This window comes from Myodes glareolus, chromosome 17 (genome assembly GCF_982192425.1).
Source record: "Myodes glareolus chromosome 17, mMyoGla1.1, whole genome shotgun sequence".
Lineage (NCBI taxonomy): Eukaryota > Metazoa > Chordata > Mammalia > Rodentia > Cricetidae > Myodes > Myodes glareolus.
In genome coordinates, this window is record NC_142042.1 from 16,474,169 (window position 1) to 16,496,844 (window position 22,676).

At 40.2% G+C, this 22,676-nt stretch overlaps 1 protein-coding gene, 1 long non-coding RNA gene and 1 pseudogene across 7 annotated transcripts; 1 reads left to right on the forward strand and 2 right to left on the reverse strand.

Moving 5' to 3' along the window:
* Positions 1-1,899: 1,899 nt before the first annotated feature.
* On the reverse strand, positions 1,900-2,575 carry LOC148119332 (acyl-protein thioesterase 1 pseudogene; annotated as a pseudogene).
* A 975-nt stretch (positions 2,576-3,550) lies between these two features.
* Positions 3,551-19,744, reverse strand: LOC125414743 (guanylate-binding protein 7). 2 transcript variants are annotated; one of them, XM_087897515.1, is made up of 12 exons: positions 19,590-19,744; positions 18,390-18,478; positions 16,608-16,803; positions 14,961-15,088; positions 13,918-14,027; positions 13,560-13,759; positions 11,848-12,093; positions 10,677-10,957; positions 9,661-9,873; positions 8,466-8,568; positions 7,961-8,154; positions 3,551-7,506 (listed from the first exon to the last, which is right to left on the reverse strand). In XM_087897515.1, exons 3-12 carry the CDS (start codon positions 16,777-16,779, stop codon positions 7,267-7,269), a joined length of 1,887 nt encoding a protein of 628 aa, XP_087753641.1. In that variant the 5' UTR covers positions 16,780-16,803; positions 18,390-18,478; positions 19,590-19,744; the 3' UTR covers positions 3,551-7,266. The 2 variants fall into 2 exon arrangements, with proteins under 2 accessions (XP_087753641.1, XP_087753642.1); XM_087897516.1 differs by lacking the exon at positions 18,390-18,478 and having other exon boundaries at positions 19,590-19,726.
* LOC146891178 (uncharacterized) lies at positions 18,231-22,676 on the forward strand. 5 transcript variants are annotated; one of them, XR_015735295.1, is made up of 5 exons: positions 18,231-18,548; positions 19,233-19,268; positions 19,796-19,951; positions 20,834-20,968; positions 21,347-22,676. It is a non-coding gene; the product is annotated as an uncharacterized LOC146891178 (long non-coding RNA). The 5 variants fall into 5 exon arrangements; XR_015735297.1 differs by lacking the exon at positions 19,796-19,951 and having other exon boundaries at positions 18,232-18,548; XR_014997527.2 differs by lacking the exons at positions 19,233-19,268; positions 19,796-19,951 and having other exon boundaries at positions 18,237-18,548; positions 20,814-20,968.

Here is a 22,676-nt window from a genome sequence, read left to right on the forward strand (position 1 = left end):
AGATCCCAGTGACAGTCCTTGTTTCAAAAACAAGAGATGTTCTTGAGAAAGGACACCCAAGACTGACCTCTCTATTTTTGCAATTTTAAAAATTATTTTTGTTGTGCATTTGAGCATATGTCGGCACATGTCCAGTTGTGAATGCCCATGTGTCACAGAATGCATGTAGAAATCAGAGGACAACATGCAGAAGTAAATTCTCTCCTCCCACCATGTGGACCATGAACAAATATGAATATCATGTCATGTGACTTGGGGGCAGGTATCTTTATCCGCTGAGCTGTCTCCATGACTCTAATTACTCTTTTTCTTTACTTTTTTCTTTACTATGAATTTACTTTCAGTGAATATGAATTGTTTTTATAATTATATTCATAACATATTCCTAACAGTTGTGTGGTTAAAAGTAATTAATCGATTTCATGAGACAATCCCTGGGTATGTATTTAATATTGCTTTTCAACTTGTTCACCTGGTAGAGAGATATTTAATAAATAGCAATTATGTACAAAACTATTGTATTAGAGTTCAGTTGGGCACAGGTGAGCTAGGCCAGCAGTTTATATAGAAGAGGCTACTCAGAATAAGGAATTGTGCCAAGCATGCAGACACAAGCAAAGTTAAGAGAGAGTTACTGAACAAAATAAAAAGGGGGTGTGCTTGTCCTTACAAATAAATCAGAAAACTGTGATGTCAATAGCAGGTTGACGCTGGGGATTTTTGATCTTTATTCATATAGTAATTTGCTTCAAATGTGCTATAATAAGTACTGCGTAGTGCATTCCAATATGGCAGATATGGGTTCCTTTAGTGAGCTTGTCCTTTACCCTAATTTGAGAGATCTGCTGCATTAATTGGTAACTTAACAGAGCAAGCCCTAATTTCTGAATCAGTAAAAAGGGTGTCACCTCATAAAAGTGAGTAAGACAGTGGTCAGTGGGGATTGTGGTAAGAGGTGGATTAGGAGAAGAAACAGCTTCATATTCTTAAATGAACAGGGCACAAGGAAAAACAGACAGCATCACTCAGGACAGCTGTGCCCTGTTTCAGGGCCAGAACCTGCTGCCTTCTTTCTCCCCACTACAGAAGGGAACCTGAACCAAATATCACTTTTCGACTAGAGTTTATTTCACAGAGCTTCATTGTCCTATTCCCCATTTTTCACATGGAGGGTCCTGTTGAGACTTCAGAGAGCTTCCTTACGTTCTTGCTGTAGTGGAGTCGCACGTAGGTGACTCAATGTGACTTGGGGTTTCTCTCTAACCAAAAACTTGGCATCAAATTATTGACCCCTGATATCTACCGTGGGGAGTAGAAAGGTTACCCAAGGACCCCTGACATCTGCTTCCTCGGCACAAGTGAATATGAAGAGACAAGGTTGGAGTGCTAGGGAGTCACAATGGTGTGTTTCAGGGACAGGGTGTGCACACACACACGCACGCACACACACACACACACACACACACACACACACACACACACACACATTAAAAAATATAAACACCGTGTGGCAACTAAACACCTGCGGAGTGAAACCGGAGTCTAACTCACAGCACTAACAAGTCACTTACATTGTAACAGCTTGTTTAGACCTGTGTGCAGACTAGCAGTTTTTAAATGATGTAATAAAACTCTGGTTGTGGCACTTTATCTTGGTAGCTGCTCCACCTCATCTACTTTAATACTACTACGTTCTGGGTTGTATACTGCAAACACAAGTATAGAAACTTGAAAGGATCTTCCATTTTCCATGAGGGAGACCTCATTTAGTCCGTATCATTGGTATATATTTGTAAAACATTTTGACACTGTAAACATCAGTTTTATGATCAGAAATGGAAGGTCTTTGCTCTACTGCAGTGATGCTGGTGGATGTCTGCACAAGGCGTTGGAGTGATGTCAATCAATCAGAGGTAGGACTTTATCAATGAATTGCTGCTGTCATGAGCTGTGCATCAAGCCTTCATAGCTTTTCAAAGTTGTTTGCCTACAATTACCAATGCTTCTAGTTTTTCAGCAGTAAGAGAATCAAGCATCAGGGGAACTAAAAGGTCACATCTCCATGGTACCCGGCGAATAGAAATATCTTTTTCTGAGTTAAGGATAGGACCCTGTGAAAACAAATTCCAAAGTGGAAGCCAGTATCTGAGATCAGTGATGCCAGCCAGTTTCTGCCATGTGAAAAAAAACCAGTGTATAAAGATAATGTGCCTCCCTGAGAAAAATGCCCCTAAATAAATCTGTTAGAAGGAAAGCCGCGCTTCAACTCTCGATCTATCAAAGCTTTTACATTTTCTGCTGCCTGTTTAGTTCCAGATTCATCCTCCTGGGAATCTGGTGATAGTCGGGTAACACCAAACATAGAAGGCATAGTCATATTCAAATTCAATGTAAGAGGCATATCAGGCACATGGACAGATGCATTTCACGTGGGAACTTCTGATACCTGCAAAGGCTTCCGCCGATCTGTGTCCAGTTTCTCCTCACAATCTGGAAGGAAAACTACCAAGGTGGTGACCTTCTGAGTGGCTTTCCGAGCAGCAGGCAGTGAGGCAGCCATGTTGTTGCCACACATCCACTGACTGGCAGACAATGTACACTAAATAAAAATTTTTTTAATGAACTGCTTTTTTTTAAACTTTAATTGAAAATAGTTTAATTGAATATACATTTTATATTTAAATTTATAATTTGTATATTTATAGTTTAATTGAAATACACACACACACACACACACACACACACACATATGTATCCTGACCACCATTTCCCAATTTCCCACCCCTCTACTCCTCTGAGTTCCTGCCTAAATCTCCTCCCCTCCGTATCTACCCACTTAGATACTGACTTAAGGTCCACTCCACAAGATGGACTAATTTGTTTCCCTAGTGAAACTCCCATGAAAAAGACTAAACTTTCTTTTTTAACTCATTATCAATAGAGATAGGTTGGCTCTGGGTTAGGCATGGGGACATGAGTCCACTTCTCTCAGTTCTAGGACCCCATCTGGTCCAGACCCATGCAGGCCCTGTGCTTGCTGCCTCAGTTTACATGTGCATTGATTCTGTTCATTTAGAGGACCTTGATTTCTTTCCTTTAAAAAAAAATGATTCCTTTTTTATTTTAATGTGAATTGATGTGTTTGTTTGCTCAAATGTCTGTGTGAGGATGTCAGATCCTCTGGAACCAGAGTGAAAGACAGTTGTGAGCTGCCATGTAAGTCTTGGGAATTGAACCAGGGTCCTCTGGAAGAGCAGTGCTCTTAAACTCTGAGCCATCTCTTGAGCCCCAAGGGGGCCTTGTTTTATTGGTGTCCTCCATCCCGCTCTGACTCTTATGCTTTTTCTGCATCACTTTTGGCAAGTTTCTGAAACCTGAGGGGAGGGATTTAATGGAGACACCCTATTTAGGGATAACTATTCCAAAGTCTCTCACTCAATGCATCATTTCCAGCCATGGTGTAGTAGGAGGGCCTGCTCGTTCATTTCCACTGCCCAGTTCCCAGCCACTCAGCTAGCTTAGCCCCAAAAATAATCACACAGAAACTGTATTCATTAAATCACTGCTTGGCCCATTAGCTCGAGCTCCTTATTGGCTAACTCTTACATTTTAAATTAATCCATTTCTATTAATCTGTGTATTGCCACGTGGTTGTACCTTGTCAGCAAAAGTTTCAGCATGTCTTACTCTGGCAGCGGCTTCATGACATCTCTCTCTCCGCCCTCCTTCCCCCAGCATTCAGCCTAGTTTTCCCTGACTACCTAAGTTCTGCCTTGCTATAGGTCCAAAGCAGTTTTTTATTCATTAATAGTAATCACAGCACACAGAGGGGACTCCCACATCACCTTCCCTTTTCTGTTGAAATAAAAAGGAAGGCTTTAACTTTAGCATAGTAAAATTACATATAACAAGAGTTATCAAGCAAGAATTATGGTTACAATGATTATATCTACTTTAACTTTTATAGCTAAGAAAAACTATAATAATAGTGATCTATTCTTCAACTCTATCAAAGACTCCAGAAGGATATAATATTACCTAAGTAAATCGGAAGTGCATTGTAAGCAACTTCCAGAACTCTAGAAATGACAGTGATATCTCGCTGCCTAGACAGTCACCCAAAGTTTTTCTGTACCGTTGGGGTATCCATTTTTAGGCTACAGGTCCATAGTATCTAGCAGACTTTTCCACAAAGCAGGAAATTTCAAAGACAGTTCTGCTTATATTGGCAGTTTGCCAGTCTCTTTTTTTTTGTATCTTGCAGAATGTCTAGCAGACTCTTTCATGAAGCAGGAGCCCCGAAGAACCATCTCACCTTTAGGCAACTTCAGCAGTCATTTCTCTGCAGGTCCTCCATGCCCAGTTAAGCAGTCCAAGCAAGAGCAGTTGCTTACCCAAATGGATAGCAAACTCCATAAGAAGTTTCTTCAATGCCCATCATCTTCTTTAAATTTGTTAGATGTCCATCTTCCTCTTCAAGTAGATTGATGCTGTCAGGAGCAGATGTGTCTCACTGTCTTGAAAAGTCCTAAGTTATTTTAAATGCCATATTCTGAAGTCTCTGAAAGATTTGAAGAATACCTATCTAACTGAAATATATCCCCATACATCCAGAAAATCCAACTAACATGACTACAAGACTGACCATTGTAGATGATTATCCATTAACCTATATTTCTTAATTATACATTAAATTTTAAATGACCTACTACTACTATTGGGTTTGTATGCAAACACAATACCTTAATCGAGATCAGAAATACATAAACATATAACAAAATTGACCTTAAGTTTGTATCAATAAACCAGGATCCATATCAATGCAAATCTCTGTAGCATATCCTCCTTTAAGTGTAAACAAACAATTATAAACAATATTTGGGAATATGGTTGTAGTTCTGTCCATATTGCTTCCTGCTGTTTGGGGGTGCTGTTAATCAGATCTTTCAAGGTGTATCCTGTGTGCCAAGTTCATCTCAGTCAGCAGTTGAGCAAAGAAATTTTTTGTGGAATGTTCAAGGCAATCTTTCAGGGGGTCTTATTTCATGAAATCACACCAGTCTGGAAGCAATCCACAGGTTCTCATTCTCTGTGGAAACAAGAGAAGAGCCTCTTTTCCAAAGCAACATATCCTTAGACCCAAATTTGGAAGTCATGATACTTTTATAATATACATGCTGGTTTAGCTTAGCAGCCCATACAATGAAATGTCTCTCTGTACTTAGCTTCTTCACAGTCAAAAAATTCAAAGAAAACACAATGATATACATAATCCAGACACTCTGTGTATATTTTATCTTTACATGGCTTATTTTTCTTTACTCCTTTTAATCTATGACTGTCTATACTTTGTCTCTTTAAAGTCTTTTTTAAAAAATATTTATTTATTTATTATGTATACGATATTCTTTCTGTGTGTATGACTGCAGGCCAGAAGAGGGCACCAGGCCACATTACAGATGGTTGTGAGCCACCATGTGGTTGCCGGGAACTGAACTCAGGACCTTTGAAAGAGCAGTCAATGCTCTTAACCTCTGAGCCATCTCTCCAGCCCCCTAAAGTCTTTTAAAAAAAAAAAGATTTACTTCTTTTCCACCTCTCTATACTTTTTCTTCTCTCTTCCAAGCCTATGTACATTTTTCTAACACTGTGACCCATTTAGAGTTCTTTTATGTCTGAATCTGTCCTTATTGCATTATCTATAATTCTTTACTGTCTGGAAGAGCTTTTAAAATAATAAGCAGTTTGGTTGCAGCTGCTCTGGATGCTGGTTCCACCTCAGCACTTTAACCCTGAGGATGAGCGTGCAGCACATAAACCCTTTTTATCTGAGTAGTAGCTAAATTTGCCATGCAGAGCACTGAGAAACCTGGAAATATCTGTGTGTATGGAAGCAGGAATCGCCATGCTCTCCTGCTTGTGCACACCTAGTACACCTGATCCTGCTGCCTGCCCAGGCAAGGAGCCCTAAGCTATGGGCAAGGTCTCAGCTACTTTCTTCCCAACCCCGAGTGGGCACACAAATACCCAAATCCACAAATGCCATTCAAATGCTCCATAGCCAGAGTTTGCCTTGGCGGCATAGTCCAGGAAGCCATGTTTTAAAACTGCGCAGCTTTTTTTCTGTTATGACTTAATCAGGAAAATCTCTATTAAAGGAGCCATGCCTCCCTACCTCTACCAAACCATGCTTAACTCTGTTCTTTTGTAATTTTTAAGCATTTTAGGTTTTACATGGATTTAGCCCACCACTTTTGCATGCCAATTGTTGCAAGGGACCACTTGTTTGTTTTCACAGCCCAGTTCCTGGCTGCCCGCCTAGCTTAGCCCCAAAATAATCACACAGAAACTGTATCCATTAAATCACTGCTTGGCTCATTAGCTCTAGCTTCTTATTGACTAACTCTTACACTTTAATTCAACCCATTTATATTGATCTGTGTATCACCACGTGACTGTGGCTTACCAGCTAAAGCTTCGGCATGTATTAGTCTAGTGGCTACATGGCATCTCTCTCTCTCTCCACCTTCCTTCTCCCAGCATTCAGTCCAGCGTTCCCTGCCTACCTAAATTCTGCCTGGCTATAGGTCCAAAGCAGTTTCTTTATTCATTAATGGTAATCACAGCACACAGAGAGGACTCCCACATCACATGGGTCTCTGTACTTGCTTCTATATGTTGCAGGAGGAAGCTTTTCTAATGATGGCTGAGCAAGGCCCTAATTTACGAATATAGCAGAATGACATTAGGTGTAATTTTATTGCTACTTTTGCGGTGAAATGTATAGGAAAGTAGTATTTGGTTTTACTCTAAGCTCTCTGGGCTATTTAGTCTTTGGTTCTTGGTCACACTAGCAGTCGTGGGATTCATTCTGTGGAGTGGACCTTAAGTCGGATCAGAGATTGGCTGGTTACTCCCAAGTTTTGTGTCACTACTGTACTAGCATATTTTGCAGGTAGGACACTCTTGTAGATCAAAGGGTTTGTGGCTGATTGATGTTTGTTTTTCTTTGGTAGCATGCAGAGTGTATCCCTGTGCCAAAGATGTTAGCATGTGGGGTGAAGGATCTATGGGCACCAGCTTGACTTCTCCATGTTCAATGAGTTGAGTTATGTAGGTGTTGTCTTCAGCACTGGGGACTTGACATCAATTTGTGGGCAGTGACTTATGTACAGTCTTGGGTTTTGAAACTTAATAAAATGAAATTAACATGACACAGAGTTCAAAAATAATTCTCAGGAATAAAGACACCATACCTACAGTTTTCTAAGAAGAACTCTTTGACTTTTCCATTTGACTGCTTAGAACTTTCAGCCCTATACCAAATAACTTTCCAGCACCAGGCAATACTGAAATTAGCACATTTCCAAACCCATCGAAGACTTGTGCAGCTAATGAGCTACTTGAATTCTTATTTTTTTTAATCACATTTTGTAGTAGGCTTATCTCCTCACCCAGTGCATCATATTTTCTTTTAAATCCCTCTTTAAGCATGTCTTCTTGGACCTATAAAAAGGAAAATACACTTGGAAAATCACGTTTGTTTTTTTTTAAAAGTTAGGGGTTTGTGCTTGCAACTCAAGTAATTAAGGACACATATTTATCACTCTACTAAAATTCACTCACTTCCCAAGGGGCAGGGAACCCTGACTGCTCTTAAGACTAGAGAGGGAGGGGAAGGTGGGGAGGGGAAGGTGGGGAGGAGGAGGGGGAGGTGGGGGGGAGGTAAAAGGTAGGCGGGGAAGAGGTGGAAATTTTTAATAAATAAATAAAAATAAAAAATAAAATAAAAATAAAATGCACTCACTAATGAATTTTCCTAATAAATGGGTATGAGAAATGGCCAAAACAAACTGTATCCTGTGTTTTCCTCAGCACCATTTGCAAGAGTGGAGATGTCAGACAAGGCCAAATCTGAACACTGTTCCTTTGATAATTTCTAGGGCTCACACGAGCTTACCTTCAACTTGTGTGCTAGCATCTCCTCTTGCTCTCTCAAAAGATTCTTCCTTTCGGTCTCCATCTTCTCATGGAGTTGGGTCATATTTTCCTTGTAGCTTCTCTCTTGAGATTCCATCACTTGCTGCAGTTCCTTCTGTTTCTGTCTTAGTAGCTCCTGCTCTTGTTCTGCTGCCTCCTTCTGAGCCCGTTCAGCTGTCCCACAAGGGTTTGGAAGAGGCAAAACCTAACCGTCAGGACAGAGCTCTCCTTTCTTGGGCTGAGAGACATAGGTGATTTTGAAAACCTCAAGGAAGAACTCTGAATTCTAGGGCCCATACCTCCAGGGCACATTTTAGAATGATGCTAAAAGACACCTGCTACACTAGCTGAGTGAGACCACACCTACCCTTCTTAATCTCATAGTAACAGAGTATGTAATCTATATAGAAAGGCCTTCCTGACCGTACATCAGCAGGCTTAACAGAAGCCTTCCCATCCCTGTGAGAGTCAATTCTCCTATGTACCTTCCATGGCCTTCTGCCCATCAGTGAGGGCTTTGTCGGATTGCAGGATGGAGTCCTCTATGGTAACCTGTGACTGTAGGAAGCTCTGAAGGACTTGATTTGCCTAAGGAAACAGAAAAGTGAAATTGCCAGGCACAAAAACACAATGCTGCCCTCTAAGTTCTATATATTTTCTCGCCCTTCTTAAGACCCCCCCTTCTGTTTTCTTTGCTTTAACAGTAGTAATTCAAATCTCTTCTACAATTCTTGAACAGCTTAGGTAGCCATCTCACACGTCTCTCCTTCCAAAAAATGCTTTACTTTCAGATCAGCTTACAACGACAGAGCCCTAGGCAGAGCCTCAATTGCTCTCTCCATTATTGAATGAACACACACACTTCTTGCCTGCTAGAATCCTTTTGTTTTAGATGAGTAAACATCCATTGATAATCTACCTTTGCTCTGTATCTTCTTTTAGAGGAAGCTTTGCTAAGCTGTCATCTGAGGTCTGCATGGTTGCTAAATATACTGAGATAACTGTTTTTCGGTGGCCTGACATGCATTAGTGTCTCAGTCACTCCATCACACACCTCTTAAATGCACACAACAGCAGTCCATAATCACACCCTTATTCTGAGGATTGAATATTATTGCAACCACCATGATGTTAATTGCATCATTATCTCTGCTCTCTGTTTGTGCCAGGATAGTTCTTATTCTGAAGAATCCAACTGACTACAGTGAGGCAAGATCATCAGTATCTCATGGACAAGGGTGCCTTTTATCTTCAAATCCCACTATTTAATTCAGAAAATAATTGCCTGGGTTAATCAATGGAGCAAGTATTCTGCTCCAGTTAGTGTTATCCATTCTAAAGTCCTTTCAGGGAAAGACTAATTTTATGACTTTATTGAAAGAAAAGGATAGAGCGATATGGGGAATATTCTCACCATACCATATACATGAGTGTGTGCATGTGTGTATGAAAATTTCTTAATGTAACACAGTATCATGCACAGTATATACTATGAAATATATAAACAATGGAACTTTTAAAGAAATACATAAGAATTATTAACTCTGAACTTTCAAATCTGGAAGTGCCTAGGTAGATATACTCAACCTTCTTCTCATGAGCAGTTCAGATATAAGAAAGAAGGATAATTCCTAGCATCCCTGCGCCCCATCTCCCTGTTGCTTATTCCTCATTCCTCACCTTCACTCCCTTCCTGGGCACACGCTCATAGTCCTGCTCCACCTTCTTCCTGGCTTCTAAATACAGTCTGTGCCCGCCAGGAACAGAGAAAGCTCCACGTGAGATGTTCTCCCTCAGGGGCTCTGCAAGCTTCTCCATCTCAGCCTGGCAGTGACTGAGAGATGCTGCCTCATTCTGTCGAAGGAAATCTTCCTTGTGTTCTTCTATGGCAACCTGCCAGGGGATGATAGAGACACCAGAAAAGGAAGCTGTTGGAAAACGGATCCAATTTTGATCTTGAGGGAACTAATAAACTTAGATGGAAATTACACCATGGGTCAGGAAACTCTTCACTATCATGTCTGAGTCACCATGAACATCCCATGCCTTTTCAGTGGCCAGGCTCATGCTCTGTGAAACAATAAGGTCTAACCGCAGGACCTTTGGTTCTTTCAGCAACACTGAGATTAACAGAGATTCGCCAGCTGAACAGTGGGGTATGGTTGGCAGGAGTATCTCCTCCAGGAATTAATATGGAGGAAAATACACCTGTGAAAAAGCAATTCACACAGGGAGAGGAATTTTACATAGGTTCGTGAGCGCTTCATTAATTCCTCCATGAAGAACATGAGTGTGTAGAGACAGAATCATAAAACTTTGCATTATACTTACAAATTGCAGTCCAAGGGATTCCCTTACTTGAGTTATGAGGCTCCCCACAGCTTTCAGGTGAGGACTGAACTCAGTTTACAATATGCTTCAGTCTGCTGATGCCCTGAGCAGAGCACACAAGCCTCCCTGCACTGTGCTGACAGTCTACAAAACTGAGCTGATGTATATGTACTTCCTCATCCTGATATGTTTATTGAAAATTCTTTTGTAGCAATGAAAAAATTATCAAGTCCCTGAATTTGATCTTGTAGAAACCTGTCACTCACAAGAATCCAGATGAATGATAAGGTCAAAATGGCAGCCATTTTTCAACACTCCTAAAGGTGGGAATCAGGAAGGAAAAAGAAAAGGCACAGATACAGTACCACCAAGTTCTTCTGGAATTGCTGATTTTCATCCTTGAAGGAGTGCTCCATAAAGACAGCAATGGCTTCCTTCTCACAGGCTGTGTGCACATTGAGCAGCTCCTGGAGTGTGTTTGTGGGGAGCCTCACTAGCTGGGTCATCCGTTCAGTGTAGTGGTCAGTTGCCTTCTGTACAGCTATGGAGTTCTCACGCTGGGCCAGAGTGGTCACTGCATTCTCCAAGCACGGCACGGCTCCACTATTGATGGCATCCACATAGGTCATCACCAGAGTTGCCAGTCCTGACCAAAGCAAGAAATTGAAGGTTAAATATCAAATTAACTATTGTTAATTTCTCACGATTCACGAAACAGCAATGAAATACTAAATTACTTAGGCAATGAATATTTCATGCTTGAGAGTAAAGCCTATTTTGCTAGACCCAACCACAAATAAAAGTGATAATGTTTTTCGAAAATGTTGAATTTTTGAACAATAAGAGAGCATTATGGGAAAGGAGCAGCTCTTCTGTGTATTGGCTATATATGTATGTATGTGACTATACAGAGATATTTCATTGAAGGACGTGTGCATATTGTGTTGGGGGGTTATGTGTCTGCATGGTTGTATGTATTTGTGTGTGTGTGTGTGTGTGTGTGTGTGTGTGTGTGTGTGTGTGTGTGTGTGTGAAGGCAAATGGCAAGCCTTGATAATCTGCTTGTCTCTGTTTCCCCAGTTACAGGTGTGCACAACCACTCTCAACACTTTCAGGTGGACTCTGAGAACTGAACTCATGATTGTAAGCTAAGCACTTTACTGACTGAACCATCACCTGAGTCCAAAAATAGTGAATTTTTTAGCTCAAATTCACAATGAACTTTTAGGAACCTTGGTCTCTTACTTCCTTTAGAACTGTCTTTTCTAACCAGACAAGCAGCTGTGTCCTGGTACGTTATTTCAAACCAGGTATTCCCTCTTTAACCTTAGTCCTGCTTCTTTGAACGTTAGCCATTTCATAAGCTTTATTAGGTTTCAATAAGACTCCATATAGAGAGATACTATTTCAGAAAGATGAAATTTTCTGAATAGCATAAACAACTCTTTCTCTGTATGAGACACTAACCTTTAATCAAAAATTTTCAGCACACTATTTCAACGTAGAGAGATATTCCTTAGCCCAAAGGTAACTCACTGTTTCCGTTGACAATGATTCCCTCTTTCAAGGTCTTGGCCTTGGAATTGGAGAAGACGTAAGAACAGAATATTTTCGATTGCTCTTGGAAATTGGTATCCAACTGGTCTTCTGGTATGTCCTCAACATAGACTAAGAGTTCTGTCTCTTTTGTAGGCCGATCAAAGACAAAACATTTCCGTTTTGGAAAGAAATGCCTGATGCATTCCCTAGGCATGTTAGCATTTTGGGCTTTGAGACCCCTGCCTGTAAAAATATATAAGAGAAATTAGTTCTTTAACAAAACGGCCCTCGGGCTCAGGGCCTGGTATTTTCATTTCCAGAGAACCTGGGGTCACAGTTGTTCTCTCCTTCATCTCCTATAATCCACCCACATGCTCTTCATTTGAGCATCTTAGACAATGACAAATCCATTTCTGCTTTAAAGTAAAGGGCAATAAAGCAATTATGATGACAAAGAGTACCAGCTATCCATGGGATAAAGGCAACTGATCTTTGGTCTTCCTAGTGTTTGGTACAGACCCCAGTGGATTAAGAATTTCGCAAACATTTACTGGACAATTAACTAATGAAACCAAAGTGTTAGAAGAAGTTTTCTGACTTTACAATATCCTTATCAGAAATAAAATTAGGACCTTAAAACAAAGTGATGCAGAAAACAATAAGATGCAACCAGGAAAAAAATGAAAGATGGCATATAATATCAGGTCAGGAGAGAAAAAGCACAAATATCAGCTTCCTGTAGACACACACCATAAATACTTTAGAAGATTCTGAGCCTTGACAATTATGATGAGTAATACTAACTTACATGTAATGTAAAGACCTCTTTTCTTTGCTAAATAAGAGTCTGTTAGTGTTGACTGAGAACTACAGCAATCCCGTGCCATACAACTATTCAATGAATGTTTGTTGAGAGAATAAAATAAATGAATGAATAAAAATGCAGAGAGACCTCTCTCAATATCTAAATATTGTATATTCAAAAATAGTTATAATATCAAATATGTTAACTGTGAGGCTGTCAAGAGAAAAGAAGAAGGTTATGAGAAATGGAAAATAAATATTCAAGTTCTCTGTAGGAAAATAATCCTTTTTTTCTGAGTTATTCATAAAACAACCTTACCTGAAAAATATTAAGTAGTCAAGTAGTAATAAATATATTGTATAAAAGAAATACAATTTGGAATATATCACTTCATTTCATGTGATTTTATATGATCTGTGTACTCTCCCTCTGTGTATATATGTGTATATGTATAAAGTTAAATATATATATATGGTTGAAATATATGTATGTTAAGGTTAAGTTATAATATATGTCGTATATTATCTATATTGTGTGGTTGTGCGTGTGTGTGTGTGTGTGTGTGTGTGTGTGTAAGAGAGAGAGAGGACACAGAAAGCCTTTATAAGGTGCATAATATGTGGGGTATGAACATTATAGAAAGCATTACCATCCAAATAACATTTTCCACAATTAATTAATTTAAGATCATTTGGTCCAATATTTATGTCTCATTGTATCCATTGTATTTAAACTCCAGCAGCTGAAGATTGTCCAGGATGATAACCATGGAAAATGCTCACTAATTGCTTTTCAGTTATCAGTTTACTACTGGCTAAGAGTTCAAATTAGGGTAAAAGCAACATTTATGTCAAGTAATGAATGAGACAGTTAGTGCCTTCCCTCCCAAGCCAGGCTCTGATACCTGGAATCAGCTTCAGGGCATTCTCCAGGTACTCATCTGCTGTGATGGCGCGTCCACCTAACTTCAGCTCCAGAGTGAAATCCCGAACAGTCCAGACAAAGTCGGGAAAGAAGCTCACAAATTCATCAGAGTCATCATCCATTTCTTCAGATTGTGAAGAGGATTTTGTTCTGATCAGCTCGGTCAGTTCAGTCACATAACTGGGACCTTTGCTAAGGAATAAAAGGCAACATTCTACCCTCCTAGATGTCTCCTACAAACCCATTTCCTCAGTCTGAATTACTGAGTAACATAAGCCATATTCCCAGTTGTCACTGTTTTAAATTAATAAAGCATGATTCGGTCCCTGGAAGGATACTGCAGCTGCTCCAGGGCCTGATGGTTGATGGTGCTCATGCTGTTGTAGACAAAGGTGCTGCTCAGAAGCACAGCCAGGGCGAAGATCCATGAGTCATTCTTAGAGTCACCCTAGAGGACACATGAAGACGAGGGATTTCAGAAGCTAACCTCCATTCTTTCACTTGTTTATTGGCTGCTTAAGCAGATAAACATCAGACTAATAGAATGAAGAATGATGATTTGAAGAATAAAAATTCTTATTTCCTTTTCAGCATTGAAACTGACCTTACCAGTTTCCATAACCAAAATCAATGACACTGTCCAACTATGCAAAATATTTGCTACAGTGCTTAGTACAGAATATGTGCAATAACACCATACCATTTAATTAACAGATTATCAATTATGTTGTAGTAGAGGCAGTAATATTTACTCAGATTCAACAACTATTCATGAAACATCTACAAAATACGAAGTACTGCATTCATCTGTAAGAATGCAAATTTTCATGTAACAATAGGAAGAGGCAGACCTGTACGGACAGAAATACAACCATGATGACCATCTGTGCCAACAGTAGAATGCAAGGCTAGTACATGGAGAAACACGATTAATTGTAGCAAGGAGGGCTGTGTCACATTAGTGTGACTGTGTACCTGGGCTGTGATGGCTATAGTAGAAAAACAGCTTCTTTTTAAATGCTTGCTGGTAGATATAATTATAGATTTAAATAAGTCACACATGTGACAAGGTTAATACTCAGTAAATAAAAAATATATCGCACAGGTCATATAAATGCCTCACATACCTATTTGGTTTCACCAAAGCAGAGACTATGTGTGAACTTTTGGAAGTTCAGGTTGGAAGCAATATTTGAGGTAAGATGTGATACTCTGAAAGCCAGGTAAATAGATTAGATGCCACCCAATCCCACAAACTCCAGAGCCAGTGGGTCGTACTCTATCATGTTTGCGATTGTTGCAACCAGCACTAAAGGTGAACTAAAGCTGCAATCAAATGGTACACCGACTCAAGGCTAGCCCCCATAACTCTCTGACTTACTTTTTCCACATCACCTAGACCCTCTGTGTCTAGAAGCACAAGGGTGAACTTTGACTTAGTGGGGTGAGGCACACACCACATCCAGATGCCCTTAGTTTCAGACCTCACTGTGGTGCCCAGATTGAAGCCTGCAAGAGAGAATAATAAAGCCATGTTCATTCATATTAATCCTTAGAGTATAGGAGACAGAAGTTCTAGCCACAGTGGCACTGAGCTGGTCTAGGTACAAAATATTAGGAGGAAAGAAGCCATTGCATGTTCCTTATAGGAAGAGGAAAGTAGTGGGAAAGGGCAGATTAAATGACTTAATTTTTGAAAGACTTGAGTGTGTATTTTACAAAATAAAGCATGAGAATTGCTAGATATGAAGAGCTGTCCCACCTTGTCTATAAGCTGGTGACACAGAACCAAACTAGCCACATTAGCAAAAATTAAAATCAGATGGAGTTTTTATTTTTTACAAAATGCAGAATTCTCTATTGTTGTTAATAAATATGTGAACTACATATAAAGTTTAAAAAGCAATTTGATGTCATGAGGAAACACTGAACATGCAAACTTCCTGAAATCTAGATTCACTTCTGGTTATGCTACACTAAGAGAACTCTGTGCAAAAGTGCCCCAACATAAAGACAAGCTTGTGTGTGAAAACCTTGTCCTCCAAAATAAGCTCTTCAAAGAAATTAATGCTCACTATAGCAAATGATATTTTCACATATGGACATACTATAAAATTTTAAAGTAATTTAATAATACTTACAACAAGCAGGATGAACTTGTGAACAAAGATAACCAAAGACATCAGACAACATGTGTTGGATGTCTTTTGATGCATTAAAATAGACACATATGCTTTATGTAAATATGTATAAGTATACTTGTTAAGAAGTTTAAAAGTAGGTCAAAGTGAACTGATTTTTATAGATGCACAGTTAGATTTTATAACTGATTTTGTGAACCAGTGGGGGAAGTTTCATGAAAATAAGAATATTGATGAGCCTTGGGAGAGTACACAAGGTTATGCATAAAGTATTTGAATGCTAACAAAGTTTTATATTTTGACCTGGCTAGTAAAGAAATAAGAATTATCTTTATTAATGATGGTATACACTGTATGTAATTTAGTTTTACTGCATATACATATTTTAAAAGACTTCATAGAGAAATGTATATAGTTATTAAAAGGCTGTGATGAAGTAGGGCAGAAAAATAAAAAGGTAACTCAAAAAGAATATGACACACACTCAAATCTTCTCTCCCCCTTTCCCCTCCTCCTTTTCTTTTCCTTTTCCCTCCTCCTTCCCTTTTCCCATCTTTCTCTCCCTCTATTGTTGGTTCTTTCTTCCCTCTCTTTTTCTGCCTCACAGAGTGATGCTTTCAAAACCTAATTGACCACCCTTTCTTCCTTCCTTCTCTCCCTCCCTTCTTGCTTCCTTCCACCATCCCATCATCATTATTTTAATAAACAAAACACAGTGAATTGCACTTGCATTGACTCCATAGTAAAACTAAGATGAGAGAAAAGGGAAGGTGATGGGAACCGATCTGATGATTGATCATTCTGATGATCAGGAGAGAATGATCATTTGCATTGCCAATGATTCCAAATAAATGACCTCTGTCCTTCTGTCTGAGGACAGCACTCACCATGGTTCTGTCCTGCCAAGCGGTTCATCAGGTAGGACTTCCCTGTACGGTACAGTCCTACAATAGCCACCACCACCACAGGCTGAGTAATTTTCTCAAGAATGTTTACTGCTTCGGGATTCACCCTCAACTCTTGATTCTCATTTTCCACTAGGCAGATGGGAGCCTCCATGCTGGCACTAGATGTTATGGTAACCTGCAAATCCAAAAAAAAATTATTCTCAGGAGAGGATGAGATCTCCAAGTCACCTCTAGTGGTATGTCAATTGCCATGTATTCACACAACGAGTGCATCCGTTTAAGTTTTTCGTATGGGGTTACTTTATCTTTGTTGGGGTTGAATGGTAATTTTTCAGGAATCTCTCTAAAGCAACCACTCCAAAACCAATGAGAGTAGAAGAGAGGAGATGTATTCACCAGTGGACCAAAGTCAGGATGGTTCCTGAAGGTTTCTATCTGGAGTCCAGTTTGCATTCACGTTTTATACTCTAAGTGTGGCAAGCAGGCAAGCAAGGGCGATTTTTTTTTTCAGAAGCACACATGGCAGTTAGCTTTTTACTTTACAAAGACGTTTGTTACATTTGTCAGGAGTAAGCTTTTGGGGTCAGGTTAAGGGCAACAGCCTGTGGGGTTTTATCTATTTCTCCAGGTTGTTCTATTACAGCGAGCAAATGAAGTCATGCTTGGCAACAAACAGTACAAACATGGAGCTTTAAGTCAATCTAGTAACTGGTCTTTTCTGCCTCATTCTACTTCAACAAAGTCTTATGTAACCTATGCAAGGGGCCAAACTTTCTATATAGCATAGACTGGCCTTGAACATCTTATTCTGCCACCACACACTTTTTCTATTGAAATTACATACATGCATCGTCTTACCTAGCATTCTAATTGTGATTTTTCTTGGGGGGGTGGTGGGTGGGCAGATGTATTACTATATTTTCAATTGTTTTTTTCGGGTAGTATCTCACCAAGCTCAGGATGGCTTCTAATTTTTTAAATTTTTATTTTATATATCTATTTTTTTTTCAGCAGCAAAGACTGATCTTGAGCAATTGATTCTGGTGCTTCCACTTCCTGAAAGGCAGGGGCATGGATGAATAACACCATGCCGAATTTATAAGCTGCTGAGGAGTGAAGGTTCATCAACACTAGGCAAGCAATCAATCAACTGAGAGCAGCCCCCGAACCTTTAGCTTCCGTCCTGCACAATGACAAGTGATGAGTGTGTGGTCTTACACTGACAACTCATCATCCCACATCTACTACCTGCCCATGGTGTGGAAGACGACACGTAAATATTATTTCTCTCCAGTGGCAAATTTCTCTGAAAATGCATTCTGATCAATAAATACTTCTGTGGGCAAAGGTCTGAAGGTGGTGTCAGATTTACATCATCTCATAAAAGTATCCTATACGTTAAAGACTATTTATTGCCTTTTCTTTTTACATGCACTGGAGGCCATACAGGCATGCAGAAAAATGCCTTAGGGAGCCTAAGTTACTCCGTGGAATAGGGAGTCAACACCACTATTCCTATCTCCCTTTTATAGACCTTACCTCCAAAATTTCCCTGTCAGAATCAACTTCCCCAATTCAGACTTCTAAACTAAGCTTCTTAATTGAGAAGTACCAAGTGGTCTCTACTGATTGGTGACATGTTATTATGATATAAAGTGCAATCTTATTGGCTGCATAGCATGATAAATAAAAACCCAGAGACAGATATTGGGGTTCAACCTGAAGGTCAGAAAAGCAAAACAGCGAGCCATCGGGTCTTACCTCTACCTCAGTCTGAAATGGCGGTCCTGCCTCCAGGAATCCTCAGAATGAGCCTGTCTGAGAGCTGTTCCCGCTAGAAAGAAGTCCCTCTGGGAATAAAGATGTGCACCATTACTGCCTGGTTTCTACGGCAAACTAGTGTGGCTATTGGGATTGAAGGTATGTGTCCCTACTCCCTGGTCTGTAAGACTGACCAGGGTGGCTGTTTTACTCTCTGATCATCAGGCAAGTTTTATTTATTAAAATACAAATGAATTACCACTACAGGGTGCTGTTTGTCTTGTGATGTCAACTTAAAACCTTTTCTTTTAAACTTAACGTCAATTTAGAATAGGTATCAAATGGGAAAGTTCACCTCACCTTAAATTCTGTGAAAGACATTACCTTAATGATCAGTTCTCTCTCTCTCTCTTAGGATAATATTGATGAGCATGTCATTTTTTACTCCCTGCTCTCAAGCAGATCCTAATAAGAATCTTCAAATCCACATTAAATAAGTAGAAACACATAGCTCCAACTGTATCATGTAAATCAACCTTGGTTTCCAAAGGTATCTGGAGTCACACAGAAGACAGTTAAAACTGCCTCAGCCCTCGATTTTTCACAAGTTATCAAAGCTGTCTAAAACTGTTCTTGAATGAATGACATCATTTGAAACAGTACATCAAGGAATTCGGGCTTAACTGCTGTTTTTAACCTTTGACCAAAGAGATTGTGACTGACTCCACCCCTCAGGGCACGGGAGTGCAGCTGGTACCACAGAGATGCTTCAAATCCGAATAGCGGAATTAGTCTGTCTGACATAACATGACATGGCTCTGTTTTCTGTTTCTTCAACTTCAGGAAGCGCACAGGGAGAGAGCAACTAAGCAACCTGGGGTAAGGTCCCTCTGTAGTAGAAAGAACTTCGCCCCCTTATGGTGGAGATGCATACAGGATTGCACAGACCAGTTCCTCTGGGAACCTCGCTCACATCCCCCATCCCTGGCTATGGCTGATGCACCAGAGCCACTGCGCCTCCCTCCCATGCCAAGCAGTGAGTGTTCACACGCACTGGGGCAACGGAGCCGCTTCCTGTCACCTTCAGCCATCCACCAGTGTAACCTTGAACCAGGGTAGAGTTTGCGCCCTGGGATCTCAGGACCTTGCTGAAGCCCCTTAGAAATGTGTGCATTGGGTACCGAGTCGCAGGGCACTCACCTGACTGCAAGGGACGAGTCTCTGCTACCCTGGCTCAGCACTCTTAAGCTTGCTGCTGCGTCTGGCAGCAAGTGTCCAAAGTTCTGTTCTTTAGAAAGAGGAGTCAAACAGGATATTGCACCCACCCAGTTGTGGGGATAGAAAACCGAAATTGAAACTGCCTTAGCCTGTGTATGCTTGCTTTCTGAGTTTTGCACTGTTTCCAGGAAAGAAAACGGAATCTGTGGGAGACCAGAAGAAAGTCCATAGTTCTGTGCCAGATAACCTGGCAAAAACAAAAATAATTTGCTGAGTCTCCAAATATGGACTTTTATTGGAGAATAACAGAGTGTGGCAGCGGGGATATGCCAGCTCCTACCACAGTGAGCTATTAGCTTATTTGAAGATGTTTATGCAAATAGATATTTTTAACTTAAAAGTTTTCAGCCCATGCACATTAATATTGTACATATTAACAGGGTCATGGATGTGTACACATGTTTACACACATGATGTGTGGTGTGGATTGGGTTAACAGAGTTAACATTCCTTTTTGAGATGTGGACCCCACTGTCACCAGTACTCGCCTCAGTGAGCAGCTGCACAAGAGAACACTGGCTTCCATCTTTTCTACAGTCCCCACTGTAGAAAACCAGCTTCCTCTGTCTCCTACCATGGGAGTTTTTTAAGGGCAAAAGTGAAGTGATTGCAAAAGATATTTTGAAACACTTAAGTAAGCTTTGCCTTCAGTGCCTTTGCCCAGATGCCTGCTAACACACAACAGTCTGAGCTGTCATCTTTGCCTGGTTAAGCGTTTGGTGCATTTCATTTGAGGATGATTTTTATGATTGGACTGTCACCTCATGGTGGATTGAGGAGCGTATATATTTAGACAGGAATAGTAAAGTGTCTGTGCTCGATGCCTCCCTGGGGCTACCTAGGCATCATCTTACTGAGCTAGGGGCTAGGGCAGGCCTGAGAACCATCCCTCAGTATGTCTTAAGGTTACTCTTCAGTTGGGAATGTAGGTTTGATGCCCATCTGTCAGTTAACTGAAGTAAACTTAGCCCACCAAGCAACGGAAAATGTGAACTCTGTGAAATGCTAGTTGTCAAACTCAAGGCTGGGACACGAACACAATTTATTGCAGTTAATCGGGGTGATTTGGGCAAATTGTGGGGAAAAATACAAGCTTGATAACTTTCATGAAAAAAAAAAGCATTTTTATGATGCTTTTTTTCCAAGACCAAATGGATCTGTTTCAGATTGACTTTTTTCCTGTAGCAAGATGGTAAAAACTACGGGAATGTAGAACTAAGACCCTGTTCAAAGGAGCACAAGGAGATCTTCCTGAAATTCCCAGAAAACAATGACCCAGCATGTGGGAGCACTGTAATAAGGTGAGTTCAAGGACTTCAGCAGAATCTAGATGGATTTGAGACTTTAATGAGCCCTATGTCTGGGCTCCAGCATCCTCTCCTGCTCTTGGGCGGTTTTCTTTTCTCCTCTCTATTTCTTCCATCGTTTGATTAATACTTAACTTGAAGCTTCCCCCTTTATTATCCACAGCTGGCTCTTGCTTCTCTGTTGTTCTTTACAATTTTTTTAGTGTCTCCTTCAGGGCTCACTTAGTGCTATGCAGAGACCATGGAGAGAGAAGACAAAAGACTGCCTGGGGTAATTTCTCCTGGAGCTCTTAAGAGCTGAATTTGCAGTGCGGTGGGAAAGGCGGTGCTCAGCTGATGTGAAACCTCAGCTAACCACTTGTTGGTTTTCAGATTCAGCACAGTGTGCAGGCCACGGAAAGAGAGAAATGCCTTCTTCCTGTTCAGCCTCCAAAGAGATGAGCTCTGCCCATTACCTTGTGTAGCTTGTGTTCATCAGTGAAACTGCTAACTAAAGGATTGATTTCCCCAGTGCTGCCTGACTGTCCAGGAATTTCAAGAGTAACACCACTGCCCAAGGAAGCACAAAGAACAGCAGACATGACTTCGGCCTCGTTCTGAATACATCATTGTTCTATGCAATCAGACACTGAACCCAGTAGACTTCACATCCTTTCTTGAGATACCTTGTGTTTTCTTTCCAGCCATGGATAAACTAAAGTCTAGACTCTCATGAGACATGAATACTCCCCCATAGTAGCTCTTCTCTCAGTCCCTTAGACTCTTCCTGACCCAACTCACACCAGGTATCAGACAACCAGATTGCCATGCAGTTCCCTAAGCACCCAGCTGATCATTTTTATATACCGGCACATTATTTTTCTTCCGCCTGGCGGCTGTCTGACCTTTAGCCCTTAGTTCATGTATTGTTCCTTCATCTCAATACCCCTGTCTCCCTACCTAGAAACCTCCCCTGACTTTTCCCCTGTGGTTTGTATCCCTACAGCATACTTTGAATTGTACTTTTGACTCTGCCAATTGTTTACTGTCTGTTTTACTCAGTCACTGTGTGATGTCTGCCCCTGAGTGTTTCTTGAATATTTATTGAATAGTTGATGGATAAAATGTTTTAAAATCTCAGAATTACTTCTGATTGTTATCATAGAGCCAGGATTAAAAAGGAGACTTTAAATAAAGTAATATGAGACATAAAGACAGCATTTTGAAAGCAAAAAAAAAGTCAGGATGAAAACAAGTTATTGAAGTCAATATAGAAGTAGATTCTAAACATAAGCAAAAATTGCTATAAGCATCTTCACCCACTTCCTTTAAATTAACCCAGAAACTTTAGGTTTTTTCAGATCTCCGCAGCACATTTATCATACGTGTCCAAACCCAACTATGAGTCTCTGTGATATATATCCTATGCTCAAATACACATTTATTCACATAATAGGTAATGAATAAATGAAATAGATATCTCCCCTAGATGCCACCAATTATCTATGCTGGTAAATAGCACGTGTTAGTCTTATAATGTTAAAATACCTCTTTACGTTAGTCTAGAGAATGAAGATGATCATATGAAGAAGTAAAAAGAGGAATGTAATGATTTTACTGGAAAGTTATATCTATGATTTTTCTGCATCATTTGCTGTCTGAATTTCATTTGTTTGACATATGAGATAGTTCACCCAGTAATAAAATATATTGCATGAAACAA

Coding starts and splice junctions, on each gene's coding strand:
- LOC125414743 (XM_087897515.1), bottom strand. CDS start 16,779: ATGGAGGCTCCCATCTGCCTAGTGGAAAATGAGAATCAAGAGTTGAGG. Junction 8,569..9,660: donor TGCCCAGGAAGGGAGTGAAG/GTGAGGAATGAG, acceptor CTGTTTCCTTAG/GCAAATCAAGTCCTTCAGAG. Junction 7,507..7,960: donor TGCTAGCACACAAGTTGAAG/GTAAGCTCGTGT, acceptor TCCTTTTTATAG/GTCCAAGAAGACATGCTTAA.